The sequence below is a fragment of the Empidonax traillii genome, unplaced genomic scaffold (genome assembly GCF_003031625.1).
Source record: "Empidonax traillii isolate 1590-97213 ecotype Southwest subspecies unplaced genomic scaffold, ASM303162v1 scaffold170:size2694500, whole genome shotgun sequence".
NCBI lineage: Eukaryota > Metazoa > Chordata > Aves > Passeriformes > Tyrannidae > Empidonax > Empidonax traillii.
Window position 1 is genome coordinate 94,730 of NW_020955363.1, and position 23,506 is coordinate 118,235.

At 38.9% G+C, this 23,506-nt stretch overlaps 1 protein-coding gene across 4 annotated transcripts in view; it reads right to left on the bottom strand.

Annotated features, from left to right (window-relative positions):
* GAB1 (GRB2 associated binding protein 1) overlaps positions 1–23,506 on the bottom strand; it is a 99,816-nt gene that overhangs the window by 15,717 nt on the left and 60,593 nt on the right. For 2 of the 4 annotated variants that reach the window (XM_027885665.1, XM_027885667.1), the window contains exons 3-7: positions 14,862–15,075; positions 11,573–11,653; positions 7,035–7,639; positions 5,058–5,143; positions 4,554–4,857 (exon numbers count right to left, since the gene is read on the bottom strand). In XM_027885665.1, coding sequence (XP_027741466.1) covers positions 4,554–4,857; positions 5,058–5,143; positions 7,035–7,639; positions 11,573–11,653; positions 14,862–15,075 — 1,290 coding nt within the window. The remainder of the gene's footprint in view (positions 1–4,553; positions 4,858–5,057; positions 5,144–7,034; positions 7,640–11,572; positions 11,654–14,861; positions 15,076–23,506) is intronic. The other 2 variants (XM_027885666.1, XM_027885668.1) reach the window with 1 other exon arrangement.

Consider the following 23,506-nt stretch of genomic DNA (forward strand, 5'->3'; position numbering starts at 1 on the left):
AGGTGTTTTTAAGTACTATGGATCAAAAAGATGACTAAAATTACATTTATGTTCATTTGTGCATTGCATTCCAATATTCCATTCAATTGAATGAAATTAATTTTTTACCTTCATTTCATCATGGTTATGAATTGTTAATTCAGCCATATGCCCATGGTTCATACAGTTCTTTTTAGAACCTTAAAAAACCCATTTTGGTAGAAGTGGCCTCAGAAAAAAGAATTTACCAAGTTAATATAAGCTGGGCATCAAACCGAGACTTTGAAGAAGTAAATTCCACCATTCCCAATTCCATCGCTGACTTAACAGTTTGATTCAGATATTGAAAAACTATATTTTATCAGTCAAGATGACAAGCACAGATTTCAACTTTACAGATGAGATGATGCCACACAGCTATAAGGACTCCTTCTGTAGGGCTCTGAAACAGTTAAATTTTTTTAAAAAAATCTGATTTCTAGATGTTTTGTCTAAAAGTCTTGGTTTAATATGACATACTCCATCCCCCTAGTCCTGGAAATAAATCCTGGGGCAGGAGGGGGTCGCTAGCATGCCCAGAGGTTCACAGACACCCCCATCTCAAATGCTGCGTCACTCAAAGGCTTCCTGCTGTTTTTCCTTTAGTTTTTGACTAGGCGCCCTTTCCTTAAAATAGGTTGAACAGAAGAGAATCTGGTGGTTTTTGTTGCCTTGGCTGTCCCACCGTGTTGGGGCACCTTTAATTTCCCCTACACTTCTTGGATAAATAGTGTTTTGAGGAAGGAACACGTCATTGTCACAACAAATGCCACAACTGCTCTGTGACAGAACCCTTCACAGTCTTTGAGCAACTTAGTGAGTAAGAACCAACTGCATGGATGGATGCAATATTTCTTCTGCTCAAAGCCTTTTGCTAGCAAACACACTTCCAAATTAACATCATGACTACATGCAACCGTGGCAAGCTAAAGCGACCAAAAAGCAGAAATACAAGAATCAATACAGACAAGGGCTCTGTTTAACTAAAGAAATAGCAACCTGAAAAAAAAATTAAATTAAAAAAGAGATTTTTTTTTTTTTTGGTCAATCAATTACAGGTGAATGCAGAAAAGTACCTGCCACTCTCCATTTTGTTCCAAGCAGTACATCACTTACCTTTTGGTATGCTTCTCTAAAGAAAAAGTAAAGTGCTTTGATTCAAGTTATTGGGGCAGGGAGCCAACACCATGTTTTGAACATGGTTCAAAACTGCATTTTTATTTTTCAGAAAGTACTGGAAGCTCCCTCTATTTACAGAAGCAGCTGTGAGCTAGAAAATGAAACTATGTGAACCTGTAGTGTAATCTCAAGGCTATATATATATATATATATACACAGATTTCTTTTTTGTTATTATTTGTAATCCATTTTCTAAAGCAAAGCTCTTCTAAAATCCAGTGGGAAAAGACACGGTGTATGTGATAGCTCACCATGGCTCCTGGCCCTGGCTACTCCTCCAGCTGGTAAGACCAAAGGGCCTACGCCTCTCATGGCTGGGCTCCACTAGTACCCCTCTCAAAAAAAATGTGCACGTACTTCAGTAAATTTTAGACCTATTACCTACATTCAGTTTACCTGGGTTAATTATTTTTCATAACTCAGTCCCCTGTCAGTCACTACTTCTACATAAGTGTAAAAATTTGGAGAGTATTAATGATTTGATAAATTGCCCTGAATGTCAGCTGCTGTATGAGAGCTGTGAAGACATCACACCCTACAGTCACTGCTGATGGACAGACGGCCAGGTCCTTGCTGCCTGGCACATTATTCTTCAAAGACAGCAGAACCAGAAGCAAGTGAGTATCTGTTTCATGTCAGGTGCACAAAACAGAACAGCAAAGGGAAGAGCAGGCTATATGCCAGAGAAGGGGCCCTGCCATCACCAAGCCCTCTATTTTCAACTCGTCAAACTGTACTGCCTGTAAGCTGTAAGCCCTTTAACCAAAGGAAAGCAGAGGAGATGCTAAACACATATAGTTGACAACAAAAAGCAGTATATTCTTTCTTTATCTGCTAGTTTCACTGCATTATTTCTTTGTCAAATGCATTTTTAGCACTGAACAAACTTCCCTGGCCCACACCAACACAACTGAGCTAAAGCTAATGCTCATCTGAAAGGCAAAGGTGATAGTTCTCATAGCTACCAAAGAGCAATTGTTACTTGGAGGCAGTGCAAACACTACTTTCGCAGCAATCTGTAATCAATAAAAAGAGATACAGCACCTTCTTCCAACAGAACATGAGATGTGCCCTCACAATATCTTGCCCCAACACACCTGATCTCTGTGGTAACACTATCTCTTAGAGAAGCACCAGTGGTCTTCAATACAAATTCTTGCACCAATGGCATATTAAAAAAACCCCCAATATTTAATGGAGCAATACCCAGAAGGTAAATATTTTATGTTCCATTTCCTCCCTTTCTGTGTCTGCCAAAGATTTATTGAACCTACTGGCCAACTCGATACTTTCTGTGCACTCATTTGTAGCAGAAGAGCATTGCAGTACATTTACATAAGCAGAAACAACCTGATAATAGAAGCTGCTACAAGAACTTGAAAGCTGAAAAAGCAACACAGAAGAATATAAAGCACACGGTTGTTCTAGTTAGGTAAGGGTCCACTTAAACAAGAGTTTTATCCTACTTTAGTTCAAAAGAAACTGCAGTTTTATTTTCCCAAAGGTATATCTGGAAGGAGTTATTTGCATGAAGAACTCAACTACTAAAATGGAAATATATTACCATTCTGATATGTCATCATATCTGCTCTTCACAACAGTGGAAAACTCACAGTAATGCACTTGATAAAATTGGAGTGAGGTAGTGTGTGTGTGTTGCTAAGATAAAACCCTCAGTGATAAATCAGAATCATTACCATTCTTGGTAGCTCAAGATCTTCACGGATTTTTTTGCAGCCCCTAAGCTTTTACTATACAATATTTACTTTTAGGGACAGTTTTACTTTAAAATTATTTTATCTTATAAATTACATTAAATAATCTTATTATTTTACAGTGACAACAAGTTCTAAAAGTCTACAGGCAAAAATTTCAGCCAGTCACTCTACACTTATAAAGAGGTATATTAGCACATCTAAAAATCTTTTCCCTGATGTTAGCTAGGTCTTTCTAGCTGTAAAGCATTTGAGGATGGGAGCAAAGCAGGAGCCTTACATGCCACTTTCAGAATGTGAACCACTGATTCAGTTTCAAAAAGAGAGATGCAAGAGCAAGGATGCTGCACCAGCAGACATCTGTTTGGCGGCTTTGCACTGCCCAACAGCAAAAGTGAGATGCTTTTAAACACAGAAGTTTACTACTTTTGAAGGTCAAACATTTTATCAGTAAAATACACAAACTGGCCAGTCAGGGAAAATATTTTAAATCAGTTCAGTGCTTATTTTGAGAATATTTTCCATTATCAGCTTTCATCAATCTGTTACTGTCCAGTATTTCTGAAGAACTATGCAAAACTACTGCCTGGTAACAGAGAAACAATTACACACATGCATAGAGCCAAGGTCTTGAAAAAGGCCATGCCTCACTTTCTGAAGATGGGCAGGCAGAATGAGACATTCCATTTCACACTGAGCTCATCTATACCATAAATGATACTATCTCCTTCCCTTAATTACAGGCTGTTTTCACTTAGCGGTAAAAATACTAATTTAAGTGTTTAGCTAGTGAATATTCTGAACCATCTGAATATTTGCCATCAAGCTTTCCTACAATGAAGTCAGGCATTCTCAATGTAAATACTAATTTTTTCAAGTGCATAAGATTAAAAATAGGACTTACTCATATGCAAAATAGCACAGATATTTGACCTAATGTTCTTTAGTTGCCACTTCTACAAGAAAGCTAGTTATCTTGTCTGAAAAACTGCACAGTAGGGGAAATGAATTCCTTAAGCATTTGTCTGTATTTCTGACAAGATGGCTGATAAAAAATTTCAGCTGAACTGGAAAGTCCAAGCTATTTATTAGCGATTCTCTATACAAGTATCTCTTATAGACATATTGAAATCCTATCTTCTTCGTTCCTTAAGAACACCAGTCACCCAAATAACCCTTATTTAAAGGAAAAGTAAACATAGTATGCAACAGATTTAAGAGATTAATCTTTTAGGATAGATTTGGAAGGGCCTTCTAAAGTGAAAATGCTCCTGTACCAAGCATTGTTATGGCTGTAAATCTCTATTTTATCCAATTCCTTGTGGGCTCTCTCTGCATCACGAGTATCTCCTATGCATGAGGACTCTCACCTCTAAATGTCAGCAATTCTGTGTCATTTTTTCTTAAGTAACTGCAAGGCTATAGTATAAGCCTATGCTTGTATTTGGTATTGCTATTGTGATGTTTTAACATAGTTAAAAATAATCCTACGATCCCCCTATATTACAATTATCTCATAGGAAAAAAATTATTTCTAAAATAATTTCTAAAAATATGGTAATTTTCCACTAATTGGGAGCTGGGAGAGCTATGTTATTTTCTTAGATGATAAAAATAGCTTCTATTGGACATTTTCCTCACCTTTTCTGTCTGGTTTGAGGTTCCGATCCACTGGTGGTGGCTCACATTCTGCAGCAGGTACCGACCGTCTGGGAGGGGTCTTTGGACTGGACCTGAAACCCATGTGAGCAGGAGGAGGGACTTGCTTTCCAAATAATGGAAAATCAAACGTGCCTGGTATCATTGGTACATAGTTTGTTTCCTGGATGGGTTCAGTGAAGCTGCTGGAATGCTGTCGTGGAGGAGAGTTGGGATTCATTGGGACATAATTTTCATCTAGTTCTTCACTTGAAACACTTCCCACTGTCAACATGCTTCTGTTTTTCTAGAATTAACATATATTTCCTTTAACAAAATAAGTTATGCAATCAGCTGTGAATCATATGAGTTTTTTAACCTAATCTACTCAGATTAATATCGAAACTGAAAAATCACAAACACTGTACAGCTTGTTTTTTTTACACAGGAACCAAGAGCATTCAAGCACTGTCACTGTTGCCTCACATCAGATCAAGTCATACTTACAAAGTGGTTATGGAAGCCCTCCAGTGAATTAGATCTGTCATTCGGAAACGTTCGTGGAATATCATAACAGTCTTGAGAACTAATTTCTAAAGAAACAAGAAGAGAAAGTGGCTATTTATCATCCTTGTTCCTGTCACTTAGCATCAGGCATCCAGAGTCTGCTGTTATTTACTGTCTGCTTCTGAGAGCATACAAACAGCCTCCTGAACCTGTGGCCCATAGATTTTATCTGTACTTGGGAGGACTGTGTTCACAAACTACCTTGGTGCCCATCAGTCACAACGTGAAGCTCTTATGGTGGCAGTTTTCCACGACGAGAAAAGAAAAAGGAATTTTTCCTTTTAAAGAAGCAGCAAAGTCTTTCTTTCAAACGAGCACCTGTATGAACTCAGGGTAAGAGTCAGAATCTGGGCCCCCATGAGAAAGCTATTCTAAAATAAACAAACGGCAGATGTAGTTCATCTTTCATCCCTTTCAAAGTGCTGATTCATCAGGATTCCATCTGTTGCAGGAACAGGTGAATCCCTTCTCTCAGCTCCCCAGTGTGGTCTCCAGGGGCTTTCAGCTGGAACAAACTGCTGCAGAAGCAGAGATCCTCCATATTTTGAGCTGAGGCTCCTGGCAGTCCCCATTGAGAAGGTCCTGAGCTTCGTGTCTGGTTCTTTGGTGCACAGGGGCATTTGTGAGGCATCTGGCTCCCAGGTGCTGCTTATCCATGCAGGTGGCAGGCTGCCTTATCCTGCAACAGGCATGCTGCTCCTCCTGGTGCCAATACAGAAATTGGGAAAACTCTGGGTTTTAGCCCCACCTTGCCCTGTAAAAAAACTCTGAAGTTTTCTTTGAGATTTCCACCTCAGAGGAAAAATAAACACCTCTGCTATTGAGCATCAAATTAAAACAGTATTTTCAGAAAGGCTACTTTTCCTGAGGCAGAAAATCTCAGCTTTAGTGTAGGAATACTCAACCATAAACTTAGAAAAATGAGAGAAAGGAAGCGGAGCAAACAAGAGTCTTTCAGGGCGTTACTTTGTAATTTTAAAATGCTATCAAACCACCAGTTATTACACTCAGCCTACAAAATGAATGACAAGCAGGACAATACTATCTGAGCACCTGTATGCCACATCCACTCTGTATACTGCCTCCTCTAAAAGCCCTGTCTCCATCCCCTCATTTCAGCCTCCCATCCCATACCTAGCACAACTCTAACAATTCTCCTTAAAAAAGACCTCTAACACTAGCATCCACCATTACCACCTTAGAATTTCACTCTAAAAATAACACTGTAATACCCACTTGCTTCAGGAACCTAAAAAAATGATGAAACTCAGCAAAAAAGTGGTTAACAAGACAACACACAAGGCAGCGCATCTGGAATACCAACATTTAGGTGGCCACAAGGTACAACTTTAGTTTTACTTAAAAACTGCACTAAGCATATCAGTCACAAAGTAGAGAAATAAACATCGGTGGCAATGATCGCCAAATCAGGGTTGATCTCAAAGCTCTGGGTATACACCAAATCCCACTGACCTTCATGAAACTCTTTCAGCTTCTGCAGATTAGACCACAATTTACCAACCTCACTTTGGTCATTCTGAAAGACTGATAACGGCAGTATTGAATTCAGTGATACAAAATTATTAGGCATCAGAAAAAAAAAAAGATTAGTTCTTCACTGCTGTTTTCTAAAGATGAGTAACACCATAAATATGTCTAGATCTTCAAATATTTTTAGCGAAGACCAAATGCCACGGTGCAATGTTCATCCCTTACTGATGTTCTGTGCTTTGCTGTTTTGATGGTTCCCTTTAATAATCTCTTTTTCCTCTTTCTTACATACTTTGACCACAGACCTCCTTGTGAAGGGCTACACACTTGCTTCGAAGGGCTAGATATCATTCATATCCCATCATTCCTCACAAGACCCCACCGCTTAACACAGAAATTCTGCAGGATAAAGTACGGAGTACTGACCTTTCCGAAAGACATTCAGATCTACAGTTGAAATGGTATTACTGCGGGAAGGCGGCACTCCTGCTGTGGGGATGCAGTAACTGCTGTCTGTGTCGGAAGCAGTGCGACTAATGCTACATGTTTCCACGGGAGAACGATCTGCAGCGTGGTGAGGTTTTGGTGGCCGAGGCGGAGGAATATCTGGAATAGTCTCCAGTTTTGAAGTCTGAGACAATGTTCCCTCTGGAAAAGTTCGTGGAATCTGATAAGTACCTCCAGGTGTGGGGGGAATGTCGTAGCTAATGGAGACGTGTCTCATCTGTGCGTCCAATGAAGACGTTGCTGACGGCGCGTTGAAAACATGTTGCTCTCCTTCTGCGTCGGTCCCAGACGGAGATGCTGCCTTGGGTAAAACATCCTGGGAGTAACTCCTGGGCAGGTTATAGAGACTGCAGTCTGCCAGCGCCAGTCCAGTCCGAGAAGGAGGGGAGTCATAGAGCCCTTGCTGCGGGAAGAAGCCGTTCACAGCTTGCTTGCTCGCTGAGGGAGCGGGGTTTTTGTGGGAGGGCAAGTTATCATTGCAGTCTGTTTCAGAAGAGCTGGATTTTGCCGAGTCAGCGTGAGATCTATATGTGAGATTGAAGTGTTGGTGAACAATACAAAGAAAAAAAACAAACATTACAAACGGTAGACACAACATATGGAATGTAAACAACTAAAAAGTCTGTCAGTGTCTTCCAATTTGCTTTGGTTTGTTTTTTTTTTTTTAATGAGATGTAGGAACTCAATTATCAAACAAACAGTAGTGTTTAAGGATCCTAAGTGACTACATACATACAAATCCATGCATGTGAAACACGTAACACAACTGTGGAGCTTTACAAACAGCTCCACAACAGGTTGATGTTTCATAAAACAAGTGATTTCCAAGATGCCAATTTGAAGCAGTTTTTCAGGCAGCTGGGGGATTTTTTTTATTTTTTTTGGGGGGTGGACTGAGGTGATTTTTTTAAATTATTATTTCTTTAACCCATGCTGGAAACTAGCAGCTTTTTAATGGCACTATTAAAGGTAAAAATAAGACACTCCATTCTTGGGTTTGCAGTACTTGCTAGTTCTAATCAGTATGAAAAAGATGTTAAGAGGAAAAAAAATGACTGCTTATAATGCTCTTAAATGCATGCCTGAAGTTGTACTGACCATATAAAACTCATTTGAAATATGTAAAGGAAAGAGAAGTAAGAGATAAGAAGATAAATAGGAGGAAAACAGTATGCTCTTTGAGGGAAAAAAATCCAAACGTTGCATGTGCAACAGAGTGCTTTTGTCTTGAATGCAAATTAAGGCAGTGGTGTTAGATAAAGCTGCACAGCTGTTTACCTTTGATTTCTTAGGAAATTCTTTTATGAGAATAGCACTCATTAGTACTGGTACTAACCAGTACTAATGTTTACTAAGTTTACTACCAGTAAACTTACGTGGCAAGTAACCACATTGCAATGATTTTATTTTCCTTGTAAACCTCCCCAGTTACTGTGCTCCAGGCAGAGAACTTCTGTTGTTACTGGTCTCAGTTCTGTATTGGACTCCTTGTTTAAATGAAAGTCAAGACAGCAGCAAATACTAACACTGGTGGAGTTAAGGCAGTCCATACACTTTTTTATCAATCATACCATGGTATTTCCTATTTTCATTAGCACAATACATTGTGTTAATTTATATATACATATGTAAGTATTTCATCATGCATATGTATCAGTGAACACCTGCTATTTCACTAAGCTCGATTAAGCAACTGGACCACACAGTTCCGTAACTTTTGAGGAATAAAATAAATAGACTACCACAAGAAGCATTTCCCCCCTTATTTAGATTCTTCTCTACCTCAGAGGAATCACAACCAATATTTATTATATATTTATTATATATATTTATTATATATTTATTATATATTATATTATTATTATATTATATTATATATTATTATATAAATTTCATCTGTCAATAAGTTTGCACAAAACTAACTTTCTCAAAGGAGAAAAGAATCCAGTTTAGCTTTTCATTTAGGTTTCCTCTGCAGTCATCGGAGAAATGGAGACTCTGTGAAACACAGTCTGTTCTTCTCAGATATTCATCTAAACCAGAGTAATCCCTCCCAAAGTGCCTCTCTAACAGCTATCAAGGGAACCAATATGGTTAGCTTGGAATGGACATCTGCAGTCAAGAAAAATGTCATTCATCCAACCAACAGAACTTTTTGTTTTGTTTAATAGCAGAGATACAATCTTCCATCATGACGAGCAGCTTATGAGAGTTCGCTCACTGCAGTTATATCACCTTCTCCTTATTCTTAGGGGGTTTGGCACTTTTTTCCAGTAGAAAAATGCTCGGGTTATTATTTTAAACATAGTTTTCAGTTCTGTCTTACTGGTCAGAACTGGTTTCTAGGCAACTCAGAACAATAATCTGCATTAGTTCAGTAGACTCCCCTCCAAAAATACGAGAATTTTCTCATTTTTTATCCTCGGCACAACCAGGGGAGTGAAACTTTCTATATTCCCTCTGAGGCTGACCATGAAAAAATGTATCTCTTGCTTGTTAACAGTTTACTCCCTTAGCCTCAGAGCTTCAAAAATTCATGAATGAACCACTGGACGTTTAAAACCCTTGAAAAAATAGAGCACATAGGACTGAAGGAACTACACGAGGTTACAGACTGCCTAATAAATTGTCAACAGTGTGACCAGTAACACTGAGGTCAGCCCCTCCTCTTTACTCAAAGAATTGATTCAGGAGTTCCTCGCTTTCCAGATGTACTCTTCCAGTTCTATGATATTCATTCAGACTGAAATCCCAGCAAAAGTCAAGTGTTTTTCACATGAGCAAGTGTGGCAAGGATCGGGATCTCTTGTTTTTTATGCTAAAAAAATAAAGCGGGCAGTCTAGAGAAGCTGGACACTGACAATCAATTGCAGAACCAAAATTATTAGTTCCACTTCACTAGGATATACTTTAAAATGAAAAACGTTCTAAAACTATGGAAATAAAACATAAACACCACATTTATCTTGGGAAAACATGCAGGAGTATATAACCAGAGCTCAAAATGCAACAACAGCACATGTACGATGCCAGTGCTTAAGGATTACCCATCATATGCAAGCAACAAATGTTATTTTGAATATAGGAGTTTTTCTGGCTCTAAGTGGATGGTGCTTCTCCTTGACCACAAGCACTTAGAAGACTTTCAAAAACCATGACACATGAGACAGCCAGGTCTGTAATTTGTTTAGCTAATGGCAACAACTTACGTTTGTCATTATAAGAGGGCATTTCTGATTTACTTCACAATTTTTAAAGTAATCTTTTGGAATCAACTTCTCAGTCTACTGAAACAGTTTTCAAAATATGAATGGGTTGTAACCAACTGGATTTTGCAAGACTAAAAGTTGTAAGCAACTGGATTTTGCAAGACTAAAAGTTTGAAGAGAGTCTGAAACAAAGAAAGCAGTTTAAATCCGAAAACAGACAGGGAATTCAGCCTCTGAATTTTAACTAGTTTTCAAAAATCAGCATTAACCACTGATCATGGTATGAACACCATGTACAATTCTGAAAATGCACAAAGCATAGTTGACAGGAACAAACTTTACTCGTGGGGGATTTTTTTGTTTGGTTGCTTGTTTTGTTTTTTTTTGACACGATGCCTTCTCTACTTCGGGAATTTTAATTTTTACCAAGCACTTTAGTATAGCTCAGTAAAAAAAACCAACAATTGCCTTAAATATTCCATTAACAATTTGTTATTAAGTATTAATTTTTTTTAGTACCTCAGTTTAAAATAATGGCAAGGCTGGATATAACACAATTATAACTCCTCACTTTACAAGCACAGGATGGCTATGAGATGAATTCAGTGTTATCACATGTGGGCATCACACATCTCCAAATTATGCTAAGTGGCCAAACTACCCCTTACCCAGTGTTACCTTACTGGACATGTCTTTCCACATATCAAGAAAAGAAAATTGTACAGCCTGCTGGACTAGAAAGACTAGGCATTAAGGTGCCCAGAGAAGAAGTGCAAGGGGAATCCAGTGAAAAGCATCCATGTACTAAAAACTACATGTTGACAGAGACCCAGCAAAAAAACGTTTAAGAAATGTTTTAATCTGAGGGGCAATCATCCCCTTTTTTAAAATACTGTATTCAGACTGGCTTGACCACTCATCCTTTTCAGCTGATTCTTTTCCCATCTGCAGGAATCAATATGACTGATTAAGAAGAATATTACGAACGAAATGGCAGCAAAACTGCTCTTGTGTGCCAGCAATCTGGGACAAATGAGCAAGCACAGAAAAAAAATGTGGTAGATATACAAATAAATAATAACTCATCTTTCTTTCCAGAAAATGCAAGCCAAAGTTACAAGGTTCTTCTGTTAAAACTCACAGAACACCATGCAAGACGCATCTCAAACGAACAGTATTTTCAGGCAAGTTAATGGGTCTGTGATTAATTTCTCACACATGTGCCAAGAATGGCTACTGTTCACTCACTGCAGTGGAATCCTTTTACTTTCAAAGTCTTCTAATAGCAGGTATTCCTGCTCTTCTTCTGAGAGAAAGGGTGATCCTTGGCTGGTTCATAAATGCAGGAAAGACGAGGAAGACAGCGTTTAGTATTTCAGTATACCCCTCGAATGAGCCAGAACAATAACGGCGTTGGAAACAGTCTTTGGCTGCATTTTCCCTTCTAGGATCCAAATGCAAACCTTAAAATCTCACTAAATGTTACAGTCAAACAATGCTCTTTCTCAAGTCAAGGGTGATCAGAGCATAAAACTATTTTAGACAAAATACAGCGTGATTGTTACAGCTGCAACTGCTGCATCCAAGATGTTCTCACAACAGTATGCGCTGCACTGCATGACATTGTAATGAAGCATTTCAAAACTATTTACTAGTTCTGAAACACCACAATTCTCAAAAAATTCCAAAGAGGCAGCTTGGATACTTCCTCTATATTTCACAGTTACCCATCTCACCCAGAAAAGAACCTCAAAGCCTTGAAATAAAATTCAGTGGTTCCCAGATTACCTATAAAGTAAAATGCAGAATTAGAATAGAAAACATTCCCTCTGCATATTGGCAACTTTTAAGTCTAAAGGGAAAACATCACAGAAATAAAATCATTTAATTAACAGTACCTGCCTGTTTAATTACAGCTATTAAGCTTTGCACTTTGCACTAAGTCTGTATGAAATACACAGATATACTGCTCCAAGCCTGGAAATTATTAGGAAAATGATGTAGCCATTTCATTTTTTTCTTTGCTTTTAAGGATGTGGACTGGGGTAGTGCACAGAGTACACTCTTACTGATCATCTTAGTAACATGATACACACATAAACAAAGCTCTAATTCCATTGGAAAAGGTCTATATGCTCTATACTCTGGCCCAAATCCAGCAGAATACCTACTTTACCAGACATAAAACATAAATTATCCTTTTAGGTGGAACTGAATTCCAGCACAAATATTATTCTGAATTTTCATTATTACAGCTTTTATAATGAAAGGACATAGCTATTTAGTGAATTTAGTTACGTATAATACACTAAGCCCATATAATATCCAAGTGATCACATTGCCAATGTTTCACTGTCTTCAAATGTTCCTATAAAACCATCATTCATTTAAACAACCTCTACACTCCCAAAGATTTTGATCAGTTCTTTCTCAGTTCACAGGGCATTTTATCTCCATTGGACTTTCTGCCTGCGCCAGCACCTTCTCCCCTGTGTCACCAGTGTCTTCACCAAGAAATTTTGCAGGCTACTTATGGACTCTCTACTTTGCCACATTTTGTGCCCCCTTTCACAGTCTCCTCAGCCCCTACTTAACCCACTTATCACATAACTGCAGAAATCAGGTCAGAAAGTGAATTACACATCTCAACCTTCATAATTCCTAAAAACACACTTCCTGGGGTGGTGTTAAACTTCTGCTCTGCGCCCATCCCTCACAGAAGCAAACGAGCACTCAGACACATTTCTGATGGGCCATTCTGAAATGAAAGTCAAGATTCCTCTGCCAAGATGTTCTGGAATCAATACCAAACTCTTAAAAGCTTCTGGCAGGAACAGTGACATACCTCTTGGGCACTATCAGCTTCGAAACATCACAAAACACTGAAATCTTTAACAGTGAGAAAGCAGACACTGGGTTTCCCCTTCTCCTGCAGGAGTTTTTAGGGCACACCACGCTGCCTGTAACCTGCACATTCCATACTCTGGGGAAACTGTGGGCTCACTGTCTGTTTGTATAGGGAAGATTGTGAAGGGCGGATACTTTTCCACCATGTAATAGTCAGTAAGTGGAGCAGGAAACTCCTCAGGCACAACAGAGCAAGATAAAAATGCCAAGGGAGCACAGAGCACATGGCAGAGGGAAAACTGGCAGAGCATCAAGGTGTTGATGAAGAAGGCACCACCACTAAAAGGTATGGCCCTAAGGAAATATGTGAAATACTCATGAAAACACTTTTCAAATGAAGCTTTTCTCAGCTTCCATGTACTTGTCTGCAATCACAAAAATAGTATGACGTTTTGTTTATTTTTCTGGAAATACCTCAGCAGATTTTATTTGAAATTACTGCAGGAAAAAAGTTTGCCAGAGGGATTTATAGGGCTCTGCCACAGAATACTCAAGGTTAGAAGGTACCTTTGGAGATTATCTGCTCCAGCTCTTCCAATACCTCTAAGCAAAACCCTTCAAAATCAGGTGAGGCTCCTCAGGAGCTTGTCCAGTCAAGTTCAATTGTGGTTCCTTTGTTTGGGTGTTTTTTTTCGGTTGGTGGTTTTTGGGTTTTTTGAAGTTTTTTTAAAGAGAACACAAATTCCACTATGTCCCTGGGCAGCTACTCCAGGAATGGCCACCATGATCCATTCTGGCAAAACATAGTGATACTTCCCAGGTAGCTACCATGAACATCTTCTATGCAGGAGGTGCTTGCATTTATTTAAGCTAGAAGTAGCAGGTGGAGAAATAAATAGACATTTAATTCAGTAGAAGTTCTAAACTCTTTCCTTAAAATTTCCTATTGCACACTTCTCTGGAGAACTGACAGTGTAGTTACTCTTTATTCAGGAGAAAATAAAGGTTATTTGAGCTTGATTTTAAATATCTGTTATTTGGAAAAAGTTAAAATTCAGGACATGGAAATAGTGTGGTTTTAGCCTCCTGCATTCTTAATTATCACAAAATAATTGCCTTTTACTCTTGCTTGAGAGTCTGACCCATGCTAGCAGTAGTAAACAAATACCACTTGAAGATTGCTGCACTCAGTGAGATGGTAACCTGACAGGTGATAACAAATATCAGCACGTTTTCTAAAATCCCTTGCATGAAAGCTTTTACTGGCAAAACTGGGGCACTAAATACCAGAAGGAAGAAAGGCTAAATTCTTCCAGGTTTTTCTGGTCTTAAACTGGATTAAGCACATCAGATTGTAGCTAAAGAAAGGGCACTTCTCTGTTGTGTGCCATGCACCACTCCAAGCTAGAATGAAATGCTTGGATCATTGCATTATTCCTATACTTCATTCAAGCAATTGCTGCCCACACTTTTGAAGAACACAACATGAGTTTAGCACTGATCAAACAATTTACTATTTCGGCAAAAAGTTCAAGCACAGAAAGAAAAGAAGCAGAAGTTACAGGCAGCTTCCTTGAATAGATTATGTGCATTCGAATGCTCAATATTTTGGCAATAAAAAAGTGCTTTTAGCACAAACGTGTTGGCTTGTAATACAAATAAATGTTATTAAGAAATAAAAGTCACTTACCTCATGGGTTCAGGTTTTTTACTTTGACAGTTTATTAGCAGTAAGTAGTCTTGAGGATCTTCTTGACCGGAGGAAGACTCCAGTGGGGGGATGTTAATAAGCCGGTAAGGAGAAGGTAGGGAAGATTCTGCTTGCATGGAAGGTGGTGAAGTGTTGATGGGCAAGGGTAACTCAGCAGATGGTTGTAAAGAACTGACTGGTGGCTTCACAGCATCTGCAAAACACAGGAGCAAAGCATTCCTTATACAGTGAGGAAATAGTCTTTCAGTACTACAAAAAGAAAATTATTAACAGAGGATGAGAAAATTCTTGGGCTTTAATTCAAATCTGTCAAAATGGGTGGTCATGAGAACATCTGGATATTAAGACTCATTTCAAAGTAATTAAATTTATATATAAATAATTAGATTTTCAAACTGCAACCAACTTCTTAAGTATGCCTTATTTAGTGACTTATTTTACCTGCTTTCTGGTCACAGAAAGAACAAAGATGCTGACAGGTGCGGTAGTACAGCTAAAAACACAAATCTGTTGTTTTAATCAAGAGCAGACAAAGGCCTATAAGTTATTATAAGTTATATGGCAACCTGAGTCAGCATTTGCAAAGTATTCCTCCCTTTATGATCAAGGTCACTTCAACATTTGAGATTAGTCACCAGGCAAGAACTGGCCACTCTCAGTATCTGAAAAGCAACAGGAAAAACGCTGCTTTTGCAAAGGAAGATTCCTTAGAAGTATAAAAATAACGCAGAGGCACAACAGGTACCATGCTCCACCAAGCCAAACTCCTTACTGTAATGCAATAAATGAAGCAGTTGTGATTGGATTGGGTTTTTTTTCCTTGTTTTGTTTTGGTTTGGTTTGGGTTTTCCTTGCGGGGGCAAAGGTGTTGGATTGTGGGTTTTTTAAATAACCTTATCTTTATAATTCTTATGCACTTCCTATCCATGTATATTCTAAAGTAATGTCTTTTTTTCCTCCCAAATACTATTTAATTATCTGGGAGACTAGAAAATATTGACAGTCAGACATTAAACAATCATTTAACTTTTTCATTGTTTTAATGATACATTGACTAAGAACAACATAATTAAGCAAACTATTCCTCAATTATCAAGGCTCCTATTTGCACATCCCAAGAATGGATGCTTTTTATTAGCATTGTTTAAATGAACATATAAAGACTGCTCCAGCTCCTATTAGGCTTACAGGCCAGCTATGCACTACAAAGTAACTCCAGCACTATTCTGGGAAGAACCAGATGAGCAGCCCAGAAAATAGCCCTGCTTCCAGTTCTGTGTATACTAGGTATAAGTGATTTAGACGTGGAAATAGAAATAGCAGCACTTGCTTTGAACTCCCATGGCACTTACACAGGCTCAGAAATTAAATCCCACCACACCCATGTGGGTGGAAGAAGTCTAGGTATATGAAAATTCTTCAACTCAACCTACCTGAAAAGGTAGGATAACTAAAAAAAAAAGTTTTTATTAAAGGTTATGCATGACCTATTCATCAAGCTAGTTAGCAGGAGAAAAGCAGAACCAGACTGCATCCAGGGACTTGAACAATTTTCTATTATTTAGGAAATTCAAGAGCTCAAAAGAGCCTATTTGAGGCACCTACTGATATTTCTTGACTCTCCTAATGCTGGGGTTACACAGCAGGAATGGAGAGGTGCCTGAATGGACCTACCAGGCGTGTACTTCTTGCCCCTGGAAAAGAGATAGTGGAAAGAAAGGATGACTATCTCTGTCCTGTCCCCTCCAGAACTGAGGAATGCAGGACTGAGAATGGAGAGGAAAGGTTTTCTGCCAAATACAGTCTCATTCTTTGACCACACTTACAGACAAGATCCTCAAGTGCTTTGGTGTACCATGGTCCCCACCCCTGCTCCTTGTCCCTGACTACACACAGCTTTCACGTTGTTAAATTTGCTTGGTGCCAAGTTCAGACAAGGAGAAAAAAAGACATCAAAGAGGACGTCCATGGGGCTTCTAGGGAAGATGGGTGTGTCAATCAGACCTCGTGTAGTCAGGAGAGCCCAGCAGGTATACAGCACAATGCATGCCTACGTGACACCGATGCAATTAAACAGGCCATGTACTGACATTCCCAGAAAGACCAGCAAGACTCAAGGGTAACTTTCCAGGGAAAAATAATTTCAAAACCTTTTAAAGAGGACCAATGTATTCAACAAATCCGGAGAAAGAAAAAATTACTTTGAGAAAAAAGTGTGCGTGAGAGAGAAAGAAAATGAAGTTACAGACTGGCTATAAGCTGCGATTGGTGAAATGAGGCGCGGTGGCGCAGGTCAAACATTAGGCTAAACATCCTGGCACAGAGCTGTGTTCTCTGAAGCCCATGATGCCCTGTCTGATGGTGGCCTGTTGCAGACATCAAGCCTGATGTACGACCTCCAACTTCTGGGGCACCCCAAATGCAGAGGCTGCACCACTGCCATGCTCGCCAGCCCTGACACTGTTTTCTGAATTTCTCCTGGTTTTTTTGAATCCTTTTTTATTTTTGTCTCTACTACCCTTCTGTGGCAGTGAGGTCTGCATGTTATTACTTCTGTCATGAAAACCACTTTATGCTAAACTTGCTGCCTGATAGCTTCACTTGATATCCTTCAGCTCCTATCTTCAGAGAAACAGTGAACAATTGCCTCCTATTCACAATCCCCATTCCCAACTTTACGCAACTTTGTCACAGTTTTACTGAGTTGGTGCTGCTTAATTTTCCTGGTACAGAAGCGATTTCATTGCAGATCTGGTTTTCCTTCACCCTCACCTGTCCTAGCTCTACTATTTTTTTTTTCCTGAGAAAGGAAACTAACACTCGCATAAAAAGCACAGAGAAAGGTCTGGGACACTCTTACTGATTTACAAAGACATAACAATAATTCATTCTATTCCTATCCCAACCTTTGCCTTTCGATTGTTACTGAATATTAGAAGTGATGCTGTTCACCTGTCTAGAAATTTCATGGTCTGTTCTCTGAGCAAGGATTTCAAGCCCATTAATGTTAATGGATCGTTAGGGACATCTTCCTTCTGATGAGCTGCCTCATTTCTTTTGACACAGATACCACTTGATAAAATCCCTGATCCTCCTATGGATGTGTTGTGGAATTTGTGTGTGGTTTGGTTGATTTTTTTTTATTATTATTTTTTTCCCAGTGGATAGAGCATTAAACTATTAAAATACCAAATTTCTGATCTGAAATTCATCCTCACACAGGCATTTTGTATGTGTCAAATAGTGTGGGCTCATGCAAGTGAATTTAGTCTAAAGCACGTCATGCTGGGCTACTTCAAATTTGCTCTATGCATTGATGGAATTTCAAATTTGACTACAAAGAAAACAGGCATGTTAAAGCTTTCATCACTGAGCAAATGAATGTTGTTTGCCTATCTGTACCCTCTCAAATGTTCTCTTTAGCCACGTACTTCTGAAGCTGATATGACGGGAAGTTTCTCTCCCAGCAGCCTATTATGATTTCAAAGAGTACAATCAACAACTTGCTCCACTTTGGACTAGCAGATTTTTAGGGAAGGGGTCATCTGCACACCAAAGAGCGTTGTAAGTCATTTGGTTTGTTCCCAGAGCTCAGACACTCGGACTGCTTTGAAATAACTGGGAGCTGGAAAAACAGCCAGAATATTTAACATGCAAATGAGTCTAACAAGAATCCTATTTTGTTTTTATAATTCCTACATTCAGTGCAGCTAGAACAAGCAGCTTTCTCAAAACAGGGCAAGAGTTTTATCAGTTGGTTTGTTAAGAGCAGTTACAGGCATCATCTTTGCTAGAATTTATACTTTTTCCCTCATAATCATTTTTGCATTTCATAAAACAAATGAGGTAAAAAGAGCATTTTCTGAATAAGAATAATAAAAGGCTTCCCTTTCTTCCTTCTTAACTGTATAAAGCTTTTTTATTGCACAAGTTACTATATCTGTGCTTTGTGGACAACCTAGAACATTTGAGTGTGGGAGTTTCCATTTAGGATTAGGTATGTGTTTTGTTTTGGGTTTGTTTTTTTTTTTTAAATGAAAGCAAAATTTAAATTGTTTTCTAGACTATGATATATAGTCTCTTAAAATTCTAATTATGTAAATACTTGGACTGTTCTTATAGTGAACAAAACACAGAGGCCTCATTACAGCAAGCATTTCTTTAAATGTCAAAATTGCAATCAAAGTAAGAAAATGCATTCTTTGCAGTTCATAGGTAGAAACATGAAAACAGAAATGGGATTTTCCCACTGGAACAGTGAATCAGCAACAGATATGCAGTGGCATGACTCTTCTATTCTTCTCAGATACTTCATTCAATCCATTTGCTATGATGTAGATGTTATTAAAATAATTAATGGCCAAGAAAATGTCAAAGTAATAACTTTGAGCAAAAATTTACAGATACAACAGTAGGAGCCTTTATAATATTACAAAAACTTCATATCTTCAGTTTAAACCTTAAAAGAACTTTTTGCTGTTTTCTTAGGGTTTTTTGTTGGGGAGTGTGTATTTGTTTTTTGTTTGTTTGTTTTAAATTAGGTCTGTCAAGTTGTTATCTCTGTTACTTAACCTGATACATCCTGAAATACACTGCTGGAGCTTCCTCTAGCATCAGCCTCTCCGTGGTCTCAAGTGAAAGATTCTGGAATCCAAGGGCCACATGTCTGAAGTGCCTGCCCAGAGCACAAGCACATGTACGCTGAGGGGCACAGACAGACAGGCACTTGCTCTGCTCACACACTGACTCAATAGGTGTGAGCCAGACCCAGCCCAGAGGGTGCACAGACACAAGAGCCTGGCTTTGGTTTTCGGCGTAAGCGATCGGCTTGCAGCCCATATGAAACCTATGCAGCAAACCTCAATTAGGAACCTTCCTGCTATACCCAGAGATGATCTTTTAAAATACTTTATTTAAAAGTTCCTGTGCATTTCATGAGTTTGTTTCCTCAGTTTAATGCAATCTCACAGTATCTCTCGTTTTCTGAAGACAAACGTGATATCCCAAAGCACACTAATGAGCAGTTGCTCATTGTATGTTATGCTTTGGACAATTCTGCCTCCTGCATCCAAACCAGAAACATGACCAGGTTCCTATCACACGCAGAAGTTTTCAGTTTTCAGAGTTAACACCTCAAATCTAGTACTTAGTAGTTATCTGCAGTTCATATGTAATTTTAAGCTACACTTCTGGTTACCCATTTAAGATTTGAAAATACCAGAAGCATTTCCACTCAGAAGTTATTCCCCCTCTCCACCTGCAATTTTCTTTTGAAGACTGGTCATTCAAAAGGAGAAAAAAGGAAAAAAACATCTGTAGCCTGTTCTCTCCATCCTCAGATGGCTCACAGGCTGGGTGACACAGGAAAAATAATCAAGGAGCCCTGTTACAGACTAACTTCTGTAGGTGCTTGTGAAGAGAAACAGTGCAGCCCACCACATTAAAACACTTGGGATTTTTTTTTTTCTTCTCTGACAAGGCCCAGAGCTCTCCACAGCAGAGCCATGGTTCTCTGACCACCTGGGGAGTTTTCCCAGCTGGGGCTCCCACACCGTACCTGGGACCGTGAGCATCCCTGTGCCTGCCTCTCAGCACCTCACAGCTTGAGAGTGAGCAATCCGCAGAAGAGTTTTCCACCCCACCTCCCTGCAGCCCCCTTTTCCCAGGGACTCATCAGGTGGTGTTAGCAGCACAAAAGGTGTCCAGCAGAAACCAGGGAAAATGAAGTTAATTATCTAGGCACAATAGATTCAGTTCCTTTTTCCTCAAGGAAGAGCAGAATCACCTTCCATGTGAACTTCAGTTACATGCAGTTGGCAGCTTAAGATAATAACCCCAAACACTCAAGATTAAGACTTTGATTGTACCCCTGATAGTACATTATCTTTTAAATAGATGTATTTTTTCCTTACATTTTGCAAGAGAAGACCTACAGTTGCAAATTTTGTGCTCTATTCACCATCATCTCACTCAACCATCTATTCTTTTAACACATCATCTGAAGCTGAAGACATTTTAGTCCTCTCTGCTGTCCTTTCTTTCTTCTTTAGATAACAGGCAATGATCATCTCAGCTTTGCCTCCCTTTACTCAGCTCTTGAGCCACCAGCTACCACCTCTATCAAAAATTTGATTATTCCTATGCGATTTTGCCACATTACTCTAATATCATCACAGTCTATCCTCACTTCTCAGAAATTCCATCCTTAAAAAAAAAATAAAAATCATGTTTATATGTGTCAGTGGCCATTATCCCTGAAACTTTACTCACTCAAAGAAACAACCAAAGCCTCCAGAAAAGAGATGCACACCCCTGTGCCACTATTCCCTCTAAACCTACTGCCTCACTTTCAAGAGAATAGACCCATAGTCCTTCTCTGGAGGGTCTCTCTCCTAACGCTTAACTCAGTCCTTTTATGCTGTTCTTTACTGCACTCCAGGTCACCAGTCACTCATCCTTCTGGCATGTCACCTTTGAGCCAACATTGTCCCTAGTAAATCATATGGAAGAGATACAAAAACCCCTCAACTCATCCCTAGGTACATCATCCCCATGGTGTTAACTTGTTGCAAAAATTTTTTAAGCTTATTTTTCTGTTACTGCACGTCTCTTTATGCTCCTCCAGAGCCTCTCTTCCTTCATCTCTCTGTCCTTACTTTTGAGTCCTTTCATGACCAAGATCTCTACTATTCTTCCTATGCCATAGGGATGGTGATTTTGATTTGCCAAGTGTTCCAGCCTCCGTCATCCACTTGTTAAAGCTGTCAAAGAACAACATTTTTTATTTCTTACAGGCAGACCCTTCACCTCCAATATCCACTACTTATCGAAGACCTCCTGAAAATTTCTTCTGAAAAAAGCCCAGGGCTCAGCAACAGTCCAACACCTGAGGCACTAATACTGTCACAATGGTCAAAGACACCTTGTTTGCCCCTGCTCCTGTGCTGATGTCTCTTACTGCAGACAGTAAGCTCTTAGTGGCAGAGTCTGTTTTCTGTTCCATGCATGTGTTACAGGCAGCACAGAGATATCCTGATCGGAGATGGAGATCAGCACAGCACAGCACTGGAGAGAATGCAAGGAGCCAGGATGGCAAGGTGAAGTTATGTTCATCCTGTCACTGATACTGCAGCCTAGCTGTGATCAACCTGCAGTGCATGGATTATCAGAACACGATGAAAAATGCATGGTTCTCCAAAAAAAATTGTCCCAAAGGCAGAAGGCACGAGAGGCACACAGCAGATAGCAGCTGCCTGAACACAAAACACTGCAGACTTTGAAAGTGCCATGTATGAAAAAAGCTGCAGTTCCTTCAAAGTACGGTCCTTCTGATGACAAACTTTCTTTACCACACGTAATTATTTGTGTAAATGTAATAGTAGATTTCAATGTCTTGTTCTTCCCTTTTTTTATTTTTTCCTTCTGCTTTGCCTTGTTATTTCTTCTGGTTTACTTTGCTATTGCTATCTTTATTCAAATAAATACATGCAAGTAACATGTTTGCATATAGTAAGATTATTTCCTCCTTCCCTTGCTCTGTCAAGCATGCAATTCACTAAATTACAGAAACATGGAGCTGGATCACGTATAGAACATTCATCACAGATACCTACTGAATTCTAGGGAAGGGCTTTCACAGCCTGTGCTTAAATATCCTTAGAAGGGTTTTCTTTATTGTTACATCATTCACTGAGAGAAAAACAACTTCTCTCTTCAGATAACAACTAATCCATGTCCTGCTTATCACAGTTTTTTTTTTGAAAGTCAGTTCTTCCCTCAGTATTTTCTTCCCAGGGAAAAAAAAAAATCCTTCAACCTTTCTTCTCATCAATCACTTTAAAAAAATCCATTTCCTATATTGCTACCTTTCTTTAAACTTTTCTCTCCATCCTTCTGAAAGTTCAGGCCACAGTATTTCAGCAGAGAACAGATACTTCCTAGGTCCATTTATGGGTCTCCTCATCCCATAATGTCTCTCGCTGGACTTCAAAGCACACAAAATACTGATGACACATTTTTGTTTATAGTTCCATAATAACTTCCAGGTGACTTATAATATTATGACCTTAGAGACAGAATATGAATGCTAAAAGTGCAATATGAAGCTCTGAGGTAAAACTAAACCCCATGCTCATGTGTCGCTTCCCCCACCTTTGCATGTACATTTTAAAAAGAAAGATGCTACAGAAACAAAATTTACATTTGAAAACAAATTAAAAACGAAGCACTGGCTGAAGAAAACATAACAAGTACCCAGAAATTAATTTGTTGAAAGTGAAAGAATTATTTACCTTATTTAAAGGAGAAAAAATTCCTTCATGTTTCTGTCTTGCTGTAAGTTTAAAATACCTAAACCACTGTGAACGCTTTCTTAAAAGAAACTCTCCATAAAAAGCCATGTATTGCATATATTGTAATTGTAATGCAATCATTACAAGTTACACTATACTATGATGCAATCAGAAATCTGGAGACTCAATGGCTTGTAATAATGACTGAAGAACATAAAGTTATCCATGTCCAAATACAAATGTAACACTGCAGATCTCCACAATGAAGAGATTTCACAGGCATAGATCAATTTCTAGTTGGAAGGTCACAGCAAAGCATTAGGTGAGTGCTCA